The sequence below is a fragment of the Syngnathus scovelli genome, chromosome 6, assembly GCF_024217435.2.
Source record: "Syngnathus scovelli strain Florida chromosome 6, RoL_Ssco_1.2, whole genome shotgun sequence".
NCBI lineage: Eukaryota > Metazoa > Chordata > Actinopteri > Syngnathiformes > Syngnathidae > Syngnathus > Syngnathus scovelli.
This window is the reverse complement of record NC_090852.1, coordinates 12,153,507-12,175,486: the sequence shown is the minus strand read 5'-3', so window position 1 is coordinate 12,175,486 and position 21,980 is coordinate 12,153,507. Positions and strand designations below refer to the sequence as shown.

General features: G+C 39.0%; 1 protein-coding gene and 1 long non-coding RNA gene across 4 annotated transcripts; one reads left to right on the top strand and one right to left on the bottom strand.

Annotated features, from left to right (window-relative positions):
• Nucleotides 1-201: 201 nt before the first annotated feature.
• lrrc56 (leucine rich repeat containing 56) lies at nt 202-21,913 on the bottom strand. 3 transcript variants are annotated; one of them, XR_007482170.2, is made up of 14 exons: nt 21,443-21,913; nt 20,831-20,918; nt 20,448-20,508; nt 19,710-19,806; nt 19,408-19,605; nt 18,340-18,508; nt 18,065-18,271; nt 17,822-17,889; nt 17,413-17,558; nt 16,794-16,981; nt 16,298-16,631; nt 15,424-15,507; nt 4,919-5,035; nt 202-301 (listed from the first exon to the last, which is right to left on the bottom strand). XR_007482170.2 is itself a non-coding variant. In XM_049723180.2 (12 exons), the coding sequence occupies exons 1-12, from the start codon at nt 21,593-21,595 to the stop codon at nt 15,420-15,422; spliced, it is 1,797 nt and encodes a 598-aa protein (XP_049579137.1). In that variant the 5' UTR covers nt 21,596-21,913. The 3 variants fall into 3 exon arrangements, 1 of the variants encoding a protein (XP_049579137.1); XR_007482169.2 differs by having other exon boundaries at nt 204-306; XM_049723180.2 differs by lacking the exons at nt 202-301; nt 4,919-5,035 and having other exon boundaries at nt 15,420-15,507.
• Nucleotides 9,312-14,885, top strand: LOC137840400 (uncharacterized). The gene is made up of 4 exons (XR_011087019.1): nt 9,312-9,434; nt 11,334-11,434; nt 11,698-11,765; nt 12,416-14,885. It is a non-coding gene; the product is annotated as an uncharacterized lncRNA (long non-coding RNA).
• Nucleotides 21,914-21,980: the final 67 nt, after the last annotated feature.

Genomic DNA, 21,980 nt, shown 5'->3' with positions numbered 1-21,980 from the left:
CTGTCACTCTTTCTCCCCACCCTTTCCTGCTGTGCTGACAGATCAGGTACCTCCTCCTTTTTCAGGTAAGTGTTTATAACGTCATGCTCTCTCTATATCCGTTTCCTCATACTGTCTCCTTTTTTATCTGACAAATATACTGCATCTTAGTATGCAGTTAGAACTGTTTGCACAATTTATAACCCACCCACCCCTGACCTTGTGTGAAATGAACAGCTGATTACGCAAGTGAATGTCAGGTTTGTTTGTTTTTGCTTGCTTTGCTCAGGAATGACATCATAGAACAGGAGACCAGGTGCACCTACACTGCAGAAAAAAAATTGTTTAAGCAAAGAGCCAACATAAAACAACATTAAACTTAACTCTTTTGTTTCCAAAGCACCTTAAAACTGGTGTCTCTCTTCACTTTAGGGCTTGACCACCACCCATACGTACATGAAACTTAAAACTGATACTGCACCTGATACCAACAGGTCTTTGTGTGGAACAAAAAGACTGCTGTTCATCGTGAAAATAAATACAGCAATGTCTGACCCGAAGAATTGTCTGGGTTAGGTTAGTATACTAAGAGGAAGTGTACAGCAGTATATTGGGTCAAATGTTTATTATTGTATTTGCTGAGACATGCTGTACTGTATTTGACAAGGTTAATATAACCCTTTATGGCAGGGCTGTCAAGCTAATTTTCATTGCGGATCAGATTTATGGTCTCCCTCAGAGAGCAGTGGTGACAAAAAAAAAAAAAAAATCACATACAGTAATTGTGAATTAGACCAATCAGATGTTTGTGAATGTTCTGCACTGTCAATTTGAAATAAAGTCATGTTTTTTGTAGGAATTAAGGGATGGAAATGTGGATAGAATGTTTTTTTTTTTAATCTTTCAAAGATTAATTGACAAGTCCTCTTTCACCAGCGGATCAGAGGTGTCATGATCTTAGCGTGCATGACATCACATGTCTGCTTATCAAAGATAAGTTTGATAAGTAAATATCTACTACAAGATAAGTTTGATAAGTAAATAATTAGCAAATCGGCAAATAGAGAGGCTGAGAGAGGACGCTTTAGTTCCCCTGTCCCATTTAGACACGTGTTAACTCCAAGCACCGAGTTGCATTTCTAGGTACACCACTACATGACGCATTAGATATAGTATGATATGATATATTATTTTGTTTCGCTGTTTTTCAATACTTGCCAAACTTACATCCCTTTTTTAAACCAGATGAGAAATGTTATTTCATACAATAAAGTTCTTTCAAATTCAAGGCAAATCTGATGTAAATCAAATTCGGGCCAAAGTTAAAACCGGCTTCATAAGTTTTTTTTATATGGCATCTGGTGTACAATATTCCAAATGAACACATAAACAACAAACATAATGCTGCTATGAATATGTTAAGTCATGTAAAATATGTGTGCATACGAGAAACTGCAGTAAGGTACATTATGCAAATAAAAGCACACACATACATGCACGCACGCATGCACACACACACACACGCAAACCCTTTCGCCAGGCTCGCCCCCATGAGGAATTCTTTTCACTTCTGAGGGCTTTAGTGTTCGGTCTATGAAGCAATGCTTTTGGCACATCTAAGTTGTACTGTCAGACAAATCACTTAAAGAACAGTCAAGTAAAAGTCTCTGGAGGACTTACTGTACCAACGGCCAAAGTGAGAAAAGGTTAAGGTGCCGCTGAGGGGTGACATTTTGAAGGAGCAGAAAAGTAAGCACATCCAGTACCTTGGCAGGGTATAAAGCTTAAGAGGATAATGTGTGTGTCCATCATGAAATCTACACAGAATTTTTTCAAGGGCTTTTTGTGAGATTTCCAAAATCATGCACAAATGTTTTATAGAGCTGAAGATAGAAACACAACAGGCCTGCGAGGAGGATTAGCAGTCCAAAGCCTCCCAAAGTTTCCTGACACCTTCCAGGCATTCTTCGGGGCACCTCCTACTGCTGTGCCTTCTTCAGTCCACCCGTCTCTGTCCAACCCCACATATATCATCCCTCATTTTCTGTGACTCAAACATTCTTGAACCCCCCCCCCCTTTCTTTGCTCCCACTTGCCTGCCCCTCTTCATTCAACAAAGAAGCCAAAGAAAACAGACAACCGAGCCCTAAAACGTATTACAAACAGTTCTTTCATAAGATTCAATTGCATTATTTATCACCACAAAAAAATTAAATTAATCTCAAACCAAGTGATATATTCTCATCCACCCAAAGAGTGGTGATTAATCCATAAATCCACTAAGAGGGGAGAAGAAGGTTATGATGGCAATAGACCAAGTGGGTTTGCCAGGGGTTCAAAAAGGTTCAGAGTAGTAGAGGGCAAAGGGGAATGCATGCTGATTATGTCTTTGTTGGCTTTTATGCACCATGAATGAATAGCATTAAGGTCCAAATGCGCTTTGCATCCTCCCCTCGTCCTAGTTGACACCATCTTCTCATCGAGTAAACTTCTTACAGTCGACCAAGCCTGGACAGTGAATAAAGTAGCCTGGACAGTGAATAAAGTAGCATCATACTACCAAAAACTCTCCAAAGCCATTGTTTAAATCTGTCTTAAAGCAAAATAGGCGAGGTGGTACGCATGCCCTTCATGTGAAAAATGCCTTAATATAGTATGGCTGTCTAATTATGGTTTTATTTTATGTTTTCATGTTTTTTAATCTCACATACTTGTTTTAGCTTTTTCTGAGGATTTTCAAGATTCATGTTGCATATTTTCACACGATTGCAAATTTTCTATTGAAAGCAGTCTTGGGTAATAAATCAATCCTTCCAAGGCAATTTCTTCATTGCCATTTTTTCCCTATTTTTCTTCTTTCAACCAGTTCAGGCTGGCTTTACAACATGTGTCACATTTTTGGGAACCTGTAGACAAAATGCTTTTAACTTAAACATTTGACCTACACTACCGTTCAAAAGTTTGTGGTCACATAGAAATATCCTTTTTTTTTTTTTAAATAAAATGGCTATTTTTCAATGAGGATAACAATAAACTAATCAAGAATACATTCTATACATTGTTAATAAGGTAAATGACTATTCTAGCTGCAAATATCTGGTTATTAATGCAATATCTACATACTAGGTGTTTAAAGGCCCATTTCAGACAACCATCCATCCAGTGTTAAAAACTCAGATAGTGACCATGGTTTAGTTGCATCTATAAAACTCTCAATGCATTTTTCTCATTCCTCTTGGATGACATTTTTCATTCCCACCAACCTTTTAACAAATGCACACCAATAGCAAGCCAGTCATCTGAGACAGTCATTATTTATTGTAAAACAAGATGGTGGCCAGTGTTAGGGTTAGAACTGCTGATTTTACCTTTATCTAAACAAAAACCAAAGCCAAAGGCAGGGTTGGGTATCTAAAGGGACAGGAAATGTGGGTTTGTGGCCTGGGAGCTGTCAGGTGGTAACAGGTCAGGGGTCGGAGTTGAACAAAAGCTTCATAAGCCCCACACAGACCAAGGCTGAGGCCACCGGACATTCTCGCTCAGTGTTTGTCTCGGTTTACCTCACAGCGTTTGTTTGACTTTTAAGGTACTGGATCAATTTGTCAAGTCCAAAGAGTCTTCCAATTGGTCCCTTAACAGATCAGTCATCTGTGCATTTACTTCCAACATTGTTTATCATATGGTTGAAAAGAACTATGCAAACACCTGCAGGAACAACACTTTCACTAGACCAGCCTTGCCAGCCTTTCCCCTCTGTGGTTTTCCAGGTCAAAACCAAGCGGTAGCTGTCAAAGTTCGAAGTCCTTTGTAGCTTGGATCATGCATTATGCACACAAGAAGCAAAAAAAGAAAACAAAAGTCGCTTCTTCGACAATATTCCCACTTGCACACAAACATGTTGACAAAATTGCATATTAAGACTCTTTTCATACAACCGCAACAACAGATGCTGTATTTTCAAGCAGAGTACATATGCAAAACGGATTCCCCCCAATTGCAAGCGTAATGACCTGTTGAATTTTAAAGAGTCCCATCACCATCCTCTTCAGGGTTGGAGTGTGAGCTAAGACTGGCCGCACATGAGTCTGAATTAATGATTGTCTGTTATCAGATATGCTATCTTACTCATCAGCTCCTAGACAATGGCCATGTGTGAAGGTTTGTGCCGCTTGCTGTCAGATGCCATGCCGACATATCACAAATATGCTGATGTGTTTGTATTCTCTGCACAACAGTGGTGACATAATGGTTTTGGTCAAATGCTTCAACAGAGCATTAGTGCCAGATTTGTCCTGGTGACTACTGCCAGTAGCAAACCCTCCTTTCAATGTGCCTTTTGATGAAAGGGTGAAGTTTTTCCCAAACAGATGCTGCGTATGTGAATAGCAGAAGGTCCTTCAGGTCATCAGATAGAGTGCATGAAAAGGGAGGGGCAGGGAATGGGCGTCTTGCGTTTCCATAGAAACTAAACACAGACACAACCACCTGGTTGGTGGAGCCCAAGAAGGGGAGCAGAGAAGGTATCATTTCAGGATAGTCACGTTTTGATTCATGTGTTTATTTGTATTCTGATGGGCAATATTTTCGGGCAAGTAAAGTGGAAAATGGACCACAGAAGAAACATTACCATTACTTTAAGCCAATTGAAGTTCATGTGCCTTAGCATAACAAATGAATTATCCCAAAAATTAACTATGTAAATTTCTAAATTTACAATTTTCACCCACAGGGGTTGAAATTTGTTGTATGACTCTTTTCAAAAAACACAGTTTAATAAAACACACCTCATCGATCCAGTTTCCAATCCACAATATAACCTTAATAATATAAAGGCACAATTAAATAAGAAAAAAATAAAACAAAACCCGAGAAGAACTCAACTTTCTTCTGCATCATGTTTTACAATTACGGAGACAATGTGGTCATTTTTGTCACTCACCTCTTGCAGCCAGCCTGTCTCTGTGAGTGTCTGTCTTATGAAAAAGGAGAAGAGGGAGCAGAGGAAGAGTGAGACAAGCCTGCTTCTGACAGTTTGCGCTACCTGATCCACCGCTGCCTATGGGAGAGACACATACATGCTTAGAGCAGTGCAGAGGGGAGGGGGCAGCTGAAGAGCAATGTGAAGTGGTGCCGCCATTCCCCGTTGCCTACGCAACCGACGCTCTTTGAAAGAAATCATCCAATGGCAAACATAAGCAATTGTTCAGACAAAAAGTCACATGACTGCTCCAACACCACTCCCAAATGGCAGAGTTGAGTCGGGAGGGGGAGACAAGCGTGGTGCTTGTGGGTGGCATGTGAAGACAAGGAGAGCAGAGGAGGGAAAAAAGGGAGGGGGGGGGGGGGGGAACAAACAAAAAAGATGATTGTTGAGAACTTACCAATGCTTGCTAGCACAAGAAAAATAGAGCGGTTTTAGAATATATTGACCTTAATTTGCAACCCCAAAATATATTAAGAGCTCCAAAATTGAGTGCAGAAATCTGTGTGCGTGATTGTGTATATATATATGCATGCGCTTGTGTGCATGCGTGTACTCTAAATTCATTAAAGTTGGATATTTATCTAAACGTACTACCTTTGTGACCTAAAAATGATAGATCACTATTCTCATGTATCTGTGTGGCATTTCAAATTCCAACCAACTCAAACTGGTTGATTGAGATAAAGAAAAAAATAATCTATGCAGAGCATGAGATATTTTTTTTAAACCTGTCATGTTTGGCCATTTAATCATACAAAATAGTGGCTCTGTATACCTTACCATACCGAAACTGCTTTGCTGTCTGTAGCACTCATCTCATCCTAATACATGCATATTTTTTTGCGAATGCAGTCAAACAGAATGAGGTTTAAGAAGGAATATACTTTAACAGCAGCATAATAAATAGCAAACAGTACAGGACATGAACAGACAGGATGGGAGCAATAGACAACCTATTGTGTGGCAAAAGGGCTCGGCAAGTAATCAAAATTTGTGTTTTTGATTTTAGATTCTCATGATCATAAAAACATACTACTGCTTAGATGTGTGTCTTGACATGCTAGTAAATCACCAATGTCACAAATTTACATGAGTTATTAAAGGTGTCTGAAGTTGATGTGCAAGACCAATGAGGATGAAGAACCCCTCAAGATGCAATCATCTAGTCATTATAGTGCTTGTCTTCATTAGAATCAAGGGTGAGATGGAGTCTATTCCAAGACAAACAACCATCCCACATATGGACAATTGTGAGTTTTTGGAACGTGGGATTAAGATAGTTTACCAGTTGAAATTCAAATCCCTGAAACTCAGAACATGAGGAAGATGTGCTAAAACCACTATTTCACTATGATTGCACCCCATCGATGAGAAACTGTTCTTGGCATATTTGTTGGTTTTCAAATGGTATCATAGAGGCCACAATATTAGGTAGTCTAATGAAAGCCAAAACAGTCATATTAAGCGTTGCAACAAAAATGTTAGTCAAAGTTAATATGAAAAATAATGTAAAAATGTACTCTATTTGCTGATTTTTATATATAATTATAAAAAATTATAATTATAATTTAATTATATATATATATATATATATATATATATATATATATATATATATATATATATATATATATATATATATATATAATTATTATTATTATTATGTATCCAACTAGTGTTGTTAGGCCTATGTAACAATTTTGGTGAACTTATTTAAAGATACTAAAAAGTAGCAAAACACGTCGTGTTTTGGCCAATACGTGTTTACGCACAAGTACTCGACAACGAGACGTGCAACTGCAGCTTTTTTAACGAGTTCGCACAGACCGTACTGCAACTTTCTACCGAGAATGAAATCTGCAGGTGCACCACTTGTTGCATCACCGAGCGAGTCTCTTATATAGTGCTGTATTCCACATAAGCGACACACAGCAACTCAGCAGATGGAAGACAACTGAACACAACTTACAGTGAGCGGTGCAGCGGCAATAGACGTTTAATCGATACGATACAGAGCCGACTCTAGTCTTTGTTACGCCATTCCGGAAAAGATATTTTAACATTTCCGGTTGTCATTTCAAATTAAAGCGAAATGATTTTTTCCCCGAACCGCTTTATCCTCTCAAGGGTCACGGGTGTGCTGGAGCCTATTAAGAATTTCATTAGACCACATCTTTGTTTTCGTGAGTTAAAAGGAAGCAAATGAGAATCTTGAAAACCTGTCGTATTTGCACCAATACAATTTTACAATGTGTATATAATATATAATTTTAATAATTTTACAAATTACTGATACAAATATCAGTTAACACGTCCGCCTCAGTTAGGAGGGTGTGGTTTCGATTCCAGGTCTGGTCCTGTGTGGAGTTTGCATGTTCTCCCTGTGCCTGCGTGGGTTTTCTCCGGGCACTCTGGTTTCTTCCCACATCCCAAAAACATGCATGGTAGGTTGATTGAGCACTCTAAATTGCCCCTAGGTGTGATGTTATTTGTCTCCTTATGCCCTGCAATTGGCTGGCAACCGGTTCAGGGTGTCCCCCACCTACTGCTCGATGACTGCTGGGATAGGCTCCAGCACGCCCGCAACATCCGTGGGCACAGGCGGTATGGAAAATGGCTGGATGGACGGATGGACTGATACAAATAAGATACTTGCAACATCCAGGAAATACAAATACAAATAAGACAACTTACTTGCAACATCCAAAAAACAGAATATTTCAATTCTAAATTATTGCAGTTGTAAAATTCATTTTTTTTCCCACTTAGCTATGAATGTGTTAACAGAAAATAAGTTTGTCTTGCTGACTATCGAATGTTCCTCGTGAAGAGAACTTTACGTTGGCAGTACTTTACAAACAGCATGTCCCAAACCTGTCTCAACTCGTACTATCCGTATTTCCAGGTATTCCAAGGTAGCGTTCCTGAATAAAAATGACTCATCTGAAGTCAAAACAAAGTGGTTTCCTAAGGCGAAAACACATTCCAGCAGTTTTCTTGGAATGAGGGAAGTGTACATTACTTCTTCAAAAGTTTCCCTCCACAGCAGAGTGGTACGTGGCGGCATTGCAGGTGGGCCGCAAAACTGGAAATGGAAAATCATCCGCGCTCGCACTCACACCTACGGCGAATTTGGAGTGCTCAATCTGCATATCATGCATGTTTTTTGGGAACTGGGAGGAAACTGGAGTGCCCGCAGAAAACCCACGCAGGCACGGGGAGAACATGCAAACTCCACACAGAGAGGGCCGGAGGTGGAATCGAACCCACATCCTCTTAACTGTGAGGCGGACATGCAAACCAGTGCTACAACGTGCTGCTGAAATGGGAAATAATTGTAACATTTTAAAAATAAAATTGATTTATTATTTAGAAGATTTATTTTCCAGCTAATTTTGTGAATCATTTATTCATCCAAATTATGTCAAACGTAGCTGAGATTCCCAAAATAGACAGAGATGCAAATAAATAGCCTGTATAGGTCTATCCTCCTTCGGTGCAAAATAAAATATTTCGCCGAAGCAGTCGTCCCCGAGTTGCTTCTTGGTGGTCCCTTGGACAAAGCCATTTGAAAACCCCTGCTCTACACTACTGTATTCCATTGAGTCTTTGTTTGATAAATTTACAATCAAGATTTTGGCAATATGTTAGCTATAAATTGGATAACTTGATTGACATGTTAGTCTGAATTTGCATCCTGGGGATTACACCTGCTTTAAGCATATTGCTTCATAGAATTGACATTTAAGTTTTACAACAGTTTAAGGGGACAAATTACTGGAGAAATGTATACTGTTTTGTAAAATCTGAACACGACAAACCCTTTAATATGGATGATACAGCCTTTAAGTGTTATTTATACATATTGTTTTGGTGACCTACCTTCTTTTCTCTTGATTTTCCTCATTCATCCTTTCTATGTTTGTATTCCAAAAAAAATATAAATAAAAAAGTTACATTTCTAAATGAAGAGTTTCAGCTCTGTTATGTAAGTTTCATGGCTGAATGGCAATGAGCCAAATCATGCTCACACACTGTACTTTAAACATTCCTGTTCACGACATGTTTACATGCCTAAATCAACACTGCAGAATGTGCCTCAAGGATGTACAGCCAACAACAAGTTTTTGACTCTGCAATTGGATCCTGATAAGCCAGTTGCCGGCTCGCTGACTAAAAAATATTCAACTCTGAAAGGCAATACATTGCCCGTAATCTTACAAAACACAGTACACCTAATGTTTTATTTAGAAGCATTACGTCATATCACATGGCTTTGATGATGTCACAGAATTGTTATAATATAATGATATCATGCCTATGATATGCCATCAAACATAATCTTGGGAGATTATCTTTTGTTGAGATGCATGACCTTATAAGAAAGGTAGTTCACCCACATATTGACTTCATGTATTCCAATGACATTTTCCCCTGAAAGAAGACACTTCCAATCATGTTACCGGATAAGGTTAGGTTAGCAAATTGTTTTAATGGATTTCACAAACACTACTGCTCTCAATAGCACATTCTCAACTATATGTTTGTACATGTTGTAGCCGTCACTCAGCTACTGAGAGTCATTCTTGCTGGATTTATTCTCAACTGCTAAGTACAGCATAGTAGCCTACTGTCCATCCATGTATACTCATCACATACAATATCACTTGACTATTTTTGCGTATTCTGCTTATTATCTCCATTCAGCTCTGACTGTATTTACAGTTATTATTGCTGGTATTTAATTCAGTCTCCATTTATGCTGTACACAAATTCTTGATGCAAGTATAGTTTATAGTTTTTCATGCTACATACAATGCTGCTGTCTATTTCTATTATTTCTACTCTACTATTCACAATCATTCCAGTCTGCCATTATATGAATCCGCTGTAGCTGAGCATGCTTTTAGCAGTTTAATGACATCGCATTGAAGTTTACAAGCATTACACACATTCTATATTGAAATACAATAATGTTTTGTTTTTAAAACATCGCCAGTGCTAATGCAAACGTTAATGTAAAATCCCATTGACATGGTAACAGAAAATTAGCATCGACCTCCAGGAGTGATAGTCATTCAAATAACAAATATTCACGCCCAAATGCCGTAGGAACATACATCATACACACGCACACACACACAGGTAACAATAATACTCAAAGGCACATATTCCCAATCCGTGTAAAACGAGTTTTATTCAGAGAGCTTGAGAGTAACTTTCTTCTTCCACTCTTATCATAAGTGTATACATGCATGCACGGCACCCCACTACCCCTAAGGGGCCAAAGCATAAACATCAGCGAGTTTATTTCATTTATTGTTCCTTTTAATAACAATTATTTTAGTATATTCTTATTTTACTTTGCTCCTGTTTTAATTTGTGGTTATTCCTTGAATTTATATTCAAAATCGAGTATTCAAGTTTTCCACGATATCAAGCAAAATAGAAATATGATCCTCGAGGTCCCACATTAACCCAGTAAGTCCCCAAACTTGTGAAAAGAAAAGTAGAACAACAAAATAGCATCAAAATAAATATGACATAGAGATGAAAAGAAGATGCTTATTCTCAATTTAAATGTGTGCTGACATGCAAGCCAGCAAAGGTGTAAATGTAGCAGAATGAAAATGCAAAAGCGGTGTAAATTTTCTGTGATATTGCAAAGTTCATTGTGTACCTGACAAAAGGAATAGGCATGAGGCTATGATGTAGTTTTAAGTAGTAGGGTTTTAGTAGGTTAATAGATACATTTTAAAATCAATGAAAATTTGCTTTATGAATTGTGATTTCAATATGCCTCAAAATAATCACGTGATTACTAGTTTTTCCATAACTGCCCAGCCCTTGTCTGCCATTTGCATCCACATACTGTATGGTATTTATTATTAATATACAGTTGCCATATACATTGCCGCTCTACTCCTGCTCACTCTCATCGCTTGATATTTGATGTTCCGAGATATATAGAGCACTTTTTGCGTTGTGTTATTTAAAGTGCTCTCCATCTAAAACTGAGGTGGATAGAGATATTGTAAACATACACATAAATATTATAGGATTTGTTTTTAAATATTCCTATTCTTGTGTGCTGATATGTCCACTGAGCAGCTGCAAAAGTGGAATTTCCAAGTAGTGGTACTAAATTATATTCTATCGATAATAAATAAATAAAAGAAGCCCTGCAAAGAGCAGCAGGGTTATGATAAAGCAATGCCCAAAAGTATTTAGGCAATTACAATCTCCACACCATGAATTTTACAATACAAAAGACACCCAAATGTAGACTACAGAATATGTACAATTTCTCAAGTATTTGGACATTTGACATACTGTAATTGAAAACTAATTGGATGAAAATGCTTTGCAGTCATTGACTGCCTGAAGTCTAGATGCCCTGGACATCATTCAACTCTGAGTTGGTGGAAATGCTTTGCTAGACAGTTTGTGGGTCTTCCTACATTGCCTTCAGTAAGTGACAAGCATGTTGCATGTTGTCGGGTTGAGATCAAGATACTGATTTGGTCACTGAAAGATATTCAATTTCTTTGCCTTTAATTTTTTGTGTGGTATATTGTACTACATCTGTACTATAAAGGCCCATATCACAATTTTTTAATAATTTTGGGTAATGTGAGAAGACTTGAGTTACAGTCGATACATCTGCTAGCAGTCAAACCCTGGAGAGCCCGTTCATTAAGCAGCTATCGAGTTGTTCCTTTTCTTGTCCATAGTTTTCTCTCTCCTTCATTCTGATACAAGTTGGCGTTGGTTTGGCCCAAAGAATCCAATTCCAGAACAGGTGACGCTGTATGAATGTTTTCTGACTTTCCTGCACTCACTTATTGTTTCAGAAAGGTGTCTCGCAACGAGATTGATAATCACATCCCTACTTTCACCAGCGTATTCTTGACTTTTGTTAATGTTTCACTCACAGACAAAGCATTGTCTTCCTTCACCGATTTCAGTGGTTTTATTGCGACAGAAAAAAAATGAAACGAGACAATTTGACAGTACATAATTGAATGTTCTTCAATGACAAAGTCAAATACCTGATCTCAACTTTATACTTGCTGTGGACAAACATTCGGAGCAGCTAAACCCACAAACAAGCTGTGATTTTCTCCAAGTGTCAAATTACTGTTGTAAAAGTTAGGTCGCAAATTTCATACGCACATAAATGTAGTGCCAACTAAGTGGAAGATGAAAAGTCTTCATAAATGCATACTATATATACATACACACAGTTAAACACCACTGCAAACATCAACCACAATTGTAGATAGCAAATAAAATTACTGTTCAAACAGATAAAAAAATGTGCATAGGAGCACATTATTGTGTCACAATAGGTAGTAAGTAAATTACAGATTCTTAAATATGTTCTTTGTCGACAAAAAAAAAGGTCAATGAAACATTAATTCTTGCATTCTGCGTATTTTTGTCTCCAAGGCTGCTGCTACTCACAAGATTTGCTTACATCTCTCTGGGAATACCGTAAAAAAGTTGCAGAGTTTTCTGCAAGCCATCACCTTTGGCCTTCAGGAAACACAGCTCAGTTGCCGTCCTTGCCAGCAGAGTGTCTTCCGCCATAAGCGTGAGCCTAACAACAAACCTATAAGACAAGCTCCCTTCAAACCTATATCTGTGGCTCCTTATATAACCAAACTGCGGAACATCCCAGAAAAAAGCAGTGGTCCACCAAGGGCAACTAAACTAAGGAGTAGTGGACGGCAGTCTAGAGTCTTTCAACAAAAGACCCGCCCATTGATACATCGGTGTCCCAAGCACACGAAGAATACTGCCACACTACCAATGGCTATTGGCCCTCAAATAACCAAACTGGATGTTAAAGTAAATCAAAAGAAAGCCCCCCCACCAATTTACAAGAATGCTAGTGGCACTCAGGAAGTTCCATTTCAAACCATCACCCTGGACTTTGACAAATCTAAAAAGAAGCAACCCACCCAACAGCAGACTACACGTCAACCAAGGACACACACTCAGAAAACTGACTACCAGTGTAATTCAGAAGTTAAGCATATCTATCCACCAATCCTCAGTGATGCAAGACAAGGTGATCAAGATATTTTACCATCAATTCCCTTGGTCCCTTATGTAACACAATTGCAGTCTAGGCCGCATCAGAAGAAAACCAACCCGGAATGCAGGCACAATCCACACCGCGTCCGTCCCCCAGTCCGCAAGGATTGTAAACACAGTCATCAAGAAATCTCAAAGGGTCTTCAGATAACCCAACTGGAATGTCCAAGTAGGCAGACTTTGCACCCAATCCACAGGCATGAAAAAAACATTCAAGCTGCTACCCAACCCATCACCATAGTCCCTGATATATGCCAACTGCATAATAGCTCCCTGATGGGAGTCCAACATGGTGTCCGCCGACCAAATGACAAGCCGGTAAAAGTGTCTCATCAAGATATTCCTGAACCTGTCACCATGGGCATTCAGATAACCGAAGTCAAGCGCAGCACGGATCATCAATTTGTCCACACATCAGTCCAAAAGAAAACTTGTGACACATGCTCTTACTTCACACGGGTGGAATTTTGTCCTAATCATAAGAACAGTAATGAAGTCCACAAGGGGACTGGGCACACTTGGCCAGTTGACACAACTCCCATTTCTATGTGCCTTCAGATAACCCCACTCTAGCGCGGTCTCCACTATCTACCCACTAATTCACAAACATGCTTGACTCATTAAACTACAATTTGATGGAGGCCGTTCAGAAACCGGATAAATTTGGTGCACCCATCACCGTCAACAGCAAAGCCACCACTATTCTGTGCAAAGGTTCACGCTGGTTCCCAACAACAACAACCGTGTGGACTTGTAGTTTTACGTGAACCATACAAGATTCCACTGGACTTCACTCAGGTCAGAGGTTTATTCTGAGAGCTCTTATCAGAGCTCTGTGGGCTGCACTTCAAATGGGATCATCGTTGTTTTTTACAGTCAAGGACCATAGAGGTTTTTAAATCTGTCTCAAGAGGGGAAGAGGCTGTACAAGAGATACAAATCCCTAAATAGCACTCTGTCAGAATTTCATCTATAGTACTGTATCTTCAAACGTCAGGTCAACAAAGACACATAAAGTAGGGGCTTTAAGATCAGTTGAGCTGTAATCACTTTGCAGAGACGACTCCAGGACTACTACAGCAATTGTTTTAGCTAAACCTTTTTGCTTTTGTTATAGTGTGTTGTGCGAATTATCACTTTGACAGCTGCGTGAGCTGAACTTGATAAGAAAATAAGTGAAGTGAAATAAAAAACAAAAACTGGGGTGTGCTTGAGTCTAAGAAGTTTTCCTCTTTTAAATCCTACGTACCAGGGTTGGAAGCAGAATTATTACCCAAACCCATGACCTTGCAGATTTGCCACCTGTAAGGTCAAGCTAAAGGCCCATTGTAGGCCTGGCAGAACTTGAGATGGCCACCCCTTCAACTAGATCAGGTTTCACCAATTTGGGTCCTCGGTGTCTGGTGTGCTGCATGCTTTATATTTCTCCCTGGTGCAACACAACCGATTGGCCTGTGACTGATGGGGCCTGAGAAAATATTCTTATTCTCAACACTGACATGACAACCATTTTTTAGAGCACCCTGAGGTAGGCAGTGGCACATTACAGACAGCAGAATATTGAGTTTTAAATGGCTGCTTTTCATTGACCAAGGATAACATGTTCCCCATGCGCTTAACTTGTAAATCATTTGCATTGCCAATTTGCCATTTACCCATCAAGATATTCTGGCTACCTCCAGATCTAATAACTTCAAGACTTGTCTGCTGTAATGCATCCTTTTGACATAGTGCCCTCATGTGGCATGTAGGGCTATCACACCACGAATAACCAGTATGTACAACAGAGAAAAAATAAAAACATTTTTTTTACCTTAAACCTGAGCCTAAAAGTTATCACAATGTTTATTCATATTTGTAATATAGTTTGTGTGAAAGTATCAATATTTCAACTGAAATACGTAGCAATTATCTTCTCATAACTGCAAAAACTACTGTTTTATCACAGTTGCAGAGCATTTGTCCTGTTTTATGGTTATATAGTCCTATTAACAGGGCATGTTAGGAGATTTAAAAGTAATAAGTCAGAGTAAAATACAATGACAGTCATTAGTCAAGTAATTGGTCTCTGTTTTTAGAAATTTATGGTTGGGCCTCATATATACTACGTAGTATATGTATATTTTAAAAAATTGTTGGGAACGGTTTCAATAAAGGGACTAGATAAGCAAATTGCTTCAACCTGCTTCCCTTTTCGACAAGCCATGTCAAATGTGAAATGGAACTGTAACAAATGTGTTGTGCACTTGCAGAAATAAAAAAAAAATCAAAACCAAAAATAAAAGCATAAAATAATATAGCCCTAGTCGAGACTTTCTAATTCTGCTAATTCTGGTGTCAGTTTAATTTGTGCTCACTCTGAAGGCATTTGAAGCTGGTGCTCTGTCCAGGATCTTTGACAGTTCACTTTTGTTGCCAGGCTGTACACGTCCATCTCTAAACTGAAAGACAGGGAGATGTAATCTAATTAAATTCAAGTACAATTTATGAGTGAGTGAGTGAGTGAGTGAGTGAGTGAGTGAGTGAGTGAGTGAGTGAGTGAGTGAGTGAGTGAGTGAGTGAGTGAGTGAGTGAGTGAGTGAGTGAGTGAGTGAGTCAGTGAGTCAGTGAGTCAGTGAGTCAGTGAGTCAGTGAGTGAGTGTAAATAAATAAAGGCATGAATGAATAAATGAATGAATAGATGAATAATGAATTCAATCAATCAATCAATCAATCAATCAATCAATCAATCAATCAATCAATCAATCAATCAATCAATCAATCAATCAATCAATCAATCAATCAATCAATCAATCAATCAATCAATCAATCAAACAAACAAACAAAGCCAAAGTTTTCCTTTCCATTGCCATTCATGAGAGTTAGCTCTAGTGGGCTGCTCTGACAAAATGTTAAAATTTTGGAAATATGGACAAATTGTTCTGATGTGGATTTGTACAGGTTGGGAGCTTTGCGATGGGCTTTTCTCATTTTTCATCTTGTTTTCTATATTTTTGAACCTCAGTGTGTTTCTTCTTTTGTTATTGAAATAGACATGCTTGCACAATGTATCGTGGTTCAGAATTTGGGACAGAGATTTGAACAAAGACGAAATTATGTCAAGACATCCTTGTCTTTTATCGGGACATAGAGGTATGTAAGTAACATTGCACGACTGTAACATTGCACTACTAAGAATTTGGTGGGAAAAAAAGAACATTTTTTTTACAATGGAATGCAATAATTTCTCACCAGGAATCCTTGCTTTGTCCTCCAAGGCTACTTAATTTATATTGACGGCTAATGTTTAAAGGCAAGGACGGACAAAGCTTATTCATTCTTGTCAACTTCTGGTTAAAAGGCAGGTCAGTCTGTGCAGTACTTGTGGCCTTTAAAACTTTGCATCCTTCGCTGCAGGAATGAAGATTGTGTTCTGAATTGGCCAGGTTGATTCGAATCCGATGTGCACGGATTCCTATGGGCTTCTTCCGACAAGAGGCTGATTTGGAACTTAGTGGAGGACAAGGTGAAAGTGTGTTGTCACAGAAAAAGGGATCCACATCAGTCGACATGGATTCAAACTCATCTGAAGATGACATGCAAAAAAAAAATGGGCAGAATTAGCAGGTCTCACTAAGTCACCTTTTACAACTTGACATCACATTAAGTTCAGCCTCCACCTCCGGCTTAACATTTTTATTATTAAAACTATATATTTTTTTAAAGTGTCTTCAGTGTGCGTTTTTACCTGTACATATAGATTTGGAAGATGAATTAGATGGACTTGTATCTAGAATATCCTCACAATGTTCTTCATCACAACTGTCGCTCATACAATCAAATCCTTTCTCTTCATCATCAGCCTCTTCATCGTCGTTGCCATGTCGAACAACCAGTACTTGTGGTAGTCTATCTCTTTCTATTTCTTCGAGATACCTGGATGTGTGAGTCATGTATATGGAGACGTCACTTAAAGGGGAAGTAAACCCCAACATTTTCTTTACAATAATATGTTGTATGTGCCCCCACTAGTCTAAACACAACATTTTGATTAATATTTATTTTGTGGGATATGAGTTAAGCAGCAAAATTCTAATTTTTATGCATCTCCTGTCGACTGAAAACGACATTACAGTTGCCAGGTCAAAACCAGTCATGGCTCAGTTTCAGAAAACTGGTGAGCTGTGATTGGTTGACTGGCAAGTTCAGCCTACTGCCCAAAGACTGCTGGGATAGGCTCCAGTGCACCCGCAACCCTTGGGAGGATAAGCGTATTCATATCCATTTCACAGTCCCATTAATTAACAGGCAGATTTTTAAGTGTGTTGTTGTTTTTCATCCAAAAAAGAATAATCTGAGTAAATTACCTGCAGTGTTTCTCCCTCCAAGTTCTCAGTTCAGCAAGCACGTCGCCACCACTCTCTTTCCCATCAGGGTCTTGAGGGGTAAGCGTGTGCTCTGGCACATAAATGGGCAGGTTAAGGGGGGTAAAAGTAGACGTACAGGGTGCTGTCTGTGAGGAAACACAAATCAATGCATTAATCTAATACGGCTAGGTAAGCAGACACCAAAATAAGGAAAAAAGTAAGCATGACAGCAGAGGCGACGCATAAGCACAAATGTAACATAATAAAAGTTAATAAAATGTATACATAAAATTGTCTCCCTTCAAAAATAATGCCCAACCAAAATATTGTAGTTGTGTTTCAGCTGGATCCCAGAGCAAAATGTACTTTCGCAACAGAGTGAAATAAATCTTTATTTTATGCCACTTACCCTCAACTTTTCACGTCTTGCTCGTATTGCCTTGACAGGGTTTCCACAGAACAGAATTTTACCAGCTCCTGCATATAGGATATAAAGATGCAGCCTAAGTCCTGCTTTTTTTGTTAAGAGTTTGTCTTTGTGAACCAATACTAAAAAGAGACCCAGAATCAAATACATCCATAACAGGAAAATACTATTTCCTAAAAAGTCTACAGTAAGTTAGCATTCATGAGAAATATCAGAATATGTAACCATGCGTCAGGACACTGCTGTCTTCTTCAACTTCAGCTAAATCTGAATCCACAGAACCGGGTGTGGACACTGGACTGGATAGAAACCCAGATGAATTTGCTGATAGAGGTCTGGATATAGGTGTGCTTGCTGATGACCGAGGCCGGAGGCTGGAGGCAGGGCGCTTGGCTGAGCTGGACCAGATATATGCACTGTTTCCTTCGGCTTCTACAAAGAAATTGAGTGTGTCCTTAAAACATCTTGGAACAATAGGTGAGACCACAACAAAAACATACGGTCTCCATTCAATGTCGGGGTGGGGTCCCTTAGGTAGTTTCGGAGAATAGCCCAGTCTTCCCACAAGTTGCTGCTTGAGGCCAACCTGCCATCCTCCACTCTTGCGTTGTCAAGGTAACGCAGCTGTGGAACCAACTCCCTCACCGCATGGTAATAATTGTACTCGATCTGGGGGGGTGAGCAAAATAGGCCAAATAAACTACTGTGACTGCAATTTTAGAGATGGCCCAGTTTCAACAAGGCTAGATCAAATCTCATCAAGTTTGAACCGAACACTTCTCATCTTCCATCGTGCAGAAGAGAACAAATAACTAACTAATAAGGGGAAAAGAAAGCAATGAGAGAGTGTGAGACTTCTGAGAGAGGAAGTGAGCGGTTGTTTGTGTTTGTGCGTTTGAAAGAGAGTTTGGCAAACTCAAGTTGCCAAGTCAAACCCACAGCTGCTACAAAGCGCAAGCCTAATACATATTCAGCTCAGCCTCTCCCTTCATTGCTCTAGTTTCCTAATTAATTCTCTGCTGGCGACCGTAAACTCTCTTACAGTGGATCCCAACTTTCCAAACTGTTGTAAATCAGCAGAAGCCGCAAACCATTGTGGTCAATGGTAGCCATGGCCAACATTAGCCGCTCACTGGCCACCTTAATGGCCACCCACACGTCTTGGGGAAGATTTTGAGAAACCAGACGTCCGTCTTACCACATGGGTGCGTTACATTGGGGCACTTACATACGTAGTACATTTAAATTAACACTCAAAAAACAAGTCCAAGATTTTACTCCTAAAAAGTATAATTATCATTATTGTAAACTACTGCTACAATATGCAGAGTTTGAGCATTATTGCTTAAATCTTAATTTTTTTTTTTTTAAATTCACATCCAATTAACAACCGTGCCTCTAAACAGGCTGTATGCATAGCAAAAGACTTCATTCTAATATTGTTTGGTTGTATTTATTTTATGTCAGTGATTATTTTGCATAACACTAGAAGGATCCAGCATACTAGAATTATGTGTACCACATTTGAGAATCTCTGAGCGTCTGTATAAAAACATATATTGACCTACTTGTGTGGTAGTGGAGTTTGGCTGCAGGCACACCGGGTTTCCCTCCAAGGTGAGTGTGTGTAGTTTGCCACATAACCTGAGATATTGAACCTGGACAAGGTCATTCACATCATTTCCTTCCAAATCTAACACCTGTAGATTCTCCAGCATGCCAACCTGACTCAAGTCGGACACTTGGTTAAAGGCCAGGTACAATTCCTGAAAAGAGAAGATAAAATGCCCCCCAAAAAAACAACTCAACAGCTTGTATATATTTGAACTACACAAGTACTTGACAAGAAACTATGACTTGTGAATGATACCCTGAGCGAGGAAATAGTCGAAATGCCATCCAAGCCTTGTAGATGGCAACAAGACATCCATAGAACCTGCAGGTGGGACAGGGTGGTTCCCAGGTCTCTATATGGCAAATAAAAGAGGACAAAGGTATATTACATCTTACAGTATTTATAGCGTAGTAAGATTGGTGCTCATTTTTAAGTTTATTTTTTAAATAGCTCTGAATACTCAAAATTCAAAATCATCACCAAAATAAATTTGTTAGTAAGAAGTTATGAAAATGATCACCTTACAACTGTCCTACACTTAAACAACTCTGGGCGAAATAAAACTTTGATTAAGCAGAAGTGTACTTCCAGAGGACGCCCTTGGGATTTGAAAAAATATACAATTGCAATGAAATTGGGAGTTAGACAGTGTATAATTTAAATAAAAACACTAATAGTTGCTTAGTAGGTGGAATTCTTTGCCTATTGAATAACTAAGAACCTTCCCCTTTTTGCTTGAACACACTTCTCGTTTTTCATGTTTTATGACATTTTCTACACTCTGAAGAGGAACATTAGTGTCACTATTGCATATTTACTTCCTTACATCATTTACCTACACTATATGTATTGAGCACAAGTGGTTGAGAAATTGATGGATGACTTAAACGCATGCTCACAGTGGAAGCTGATGTCAACAAATATGCGAACGCCAAATGAAGTAGACAACATAAGGACTAAGTTAAGGTCAAGTATTGTGTCAGTTTTACTCACCTTACAGACATGAGCACACTGTTGTTCATTTTGAGCAGCACCAGCTGAGGCAAGTAAGAGCCTAGAAAATGATATCAACTATTTAAAAGAGGAAAAATATGACCATTTGAAGCCCCTAAATTAAATTCCAGAAGGACAGATAACCATTTTTTGATTCTTACTGAAATAGTTCATTTCCTAAAATGGCAATAATACCTTTCATATTCCTATGCATATGACTGTGACCTTTATATTGAAATATTGACATTACATACAAATATCTATCACAAGGATGAGTATTCTTATAAAAATAACATACATACTAGACACTGCAAATGTATTTTTTCTCCAAGAATGACACCACATTCAACACTGCATATGCATTGATGTAGTATGTCGCTCACCAAAGTTACCAAGGCTGTTTTCTCGAGTGTCCACGCAGATTTCCAGTGAGGTCACATGAGTCAGATCTTTAGTTCCACACAGTAATTCCTGTGAAGGACAGGCTCAACTCAGCACAGTTACCCAAGATGTATTGCTGATATCAAGGATTTCCATCTATTATAAAGGACATTCACTTTGATCAAGATACAACATAAATGTGTACGTCATAAAAATATAAAAGCTGGTGACAGCCATTTTCTGCACAAGTTGATAGATGACGAGGGGATTCAATATGCCATGCCCCATTGAATAAATACGACTAATTTGTGCACAGCCCTAATACATGTACATAGGTAGAAAGGTGGGTGGGTAGGTAGGTAGGTAGGTAGGTAGGTAGGTAGGTAGGTAGGTAGGTAGGTAGGTAGGTAGGTAGGTAGGTAGGTAGGTAGGTAGGTAGGTAGGTAGGTAGGTAGGTAGGTAGCTAGGTAGCTAGGTAGCTAGGTTATTAGGTACAATACAATACAATACAATACAATACAATACAATACAATACAATACAATACAATACAATACAATACAATACAATACAATACAATACAACTTTATTTATATAGCACATTTTACAACCTTACCAGCCTCTCCTGGGACAGATAGAGTTCCACTTCACCCTCCTCACAGAGTTTCATGGCAGGAGCTGGGTTGAAGGGGCCTGATTCATCCATCATAGTCACCTGGACCCGACCAGAACCAGGCCGAACTTCCCGTATTCTAAATGTGCGATCCATTCTTCTCTACTAACAATGTGGCATTTCAAAAAAGCGCCAGGCTTTACTTTGACCTTCGTCTTGTGGGAAAGTTAATTCAGCCATGTTATTCACCCAATGATGGCCAGCTGTGCGGTCAATGTTTGCTTGGCAACCATTCTCATCTTCCTGGATACGGACGGCAAAGGCTTCTTGGGAAATGTAGTTTTTGTAGTTTATGCCCGCTCCAGAAAGGTGTGGCTACGCAAAATAACCTTCAAATGTTACAGTCGTATTCATACTCATTCAAAGTTTTTGTGTGTATGTGTGTGTGTGTGTGTGTGGGGGGGGGGGTAATCATATATAAAGCCTCTTCGCTGCATGAAACCGACAAGGAGCTTACTTGAATGCAAAGACAATCAATTCT

Coding starts and splice junctions, on each gene's coding strand:
- lrrc56 (XM_049723180.2), bottom strand. CDS start 21,595: ATGGATCGCACATTTAGAATACGGGAAGTTCGGCCTGGTTCTGGTCGG. Junction 20,509..20,830: donor AAACAGCCTTGGTAACTTTG/GTGAGCGACATA, acceptor ATCATTTTCTAG/GCTCTTACTTGCCTCAGCTG. Junction 17,559..17,821: donor CAAGACGTGAAAAGTTGAGG/GTAAGTGGCATA, acceptor GTTTCCTCACAG/ACAGCACCCTGTACGTCTAC.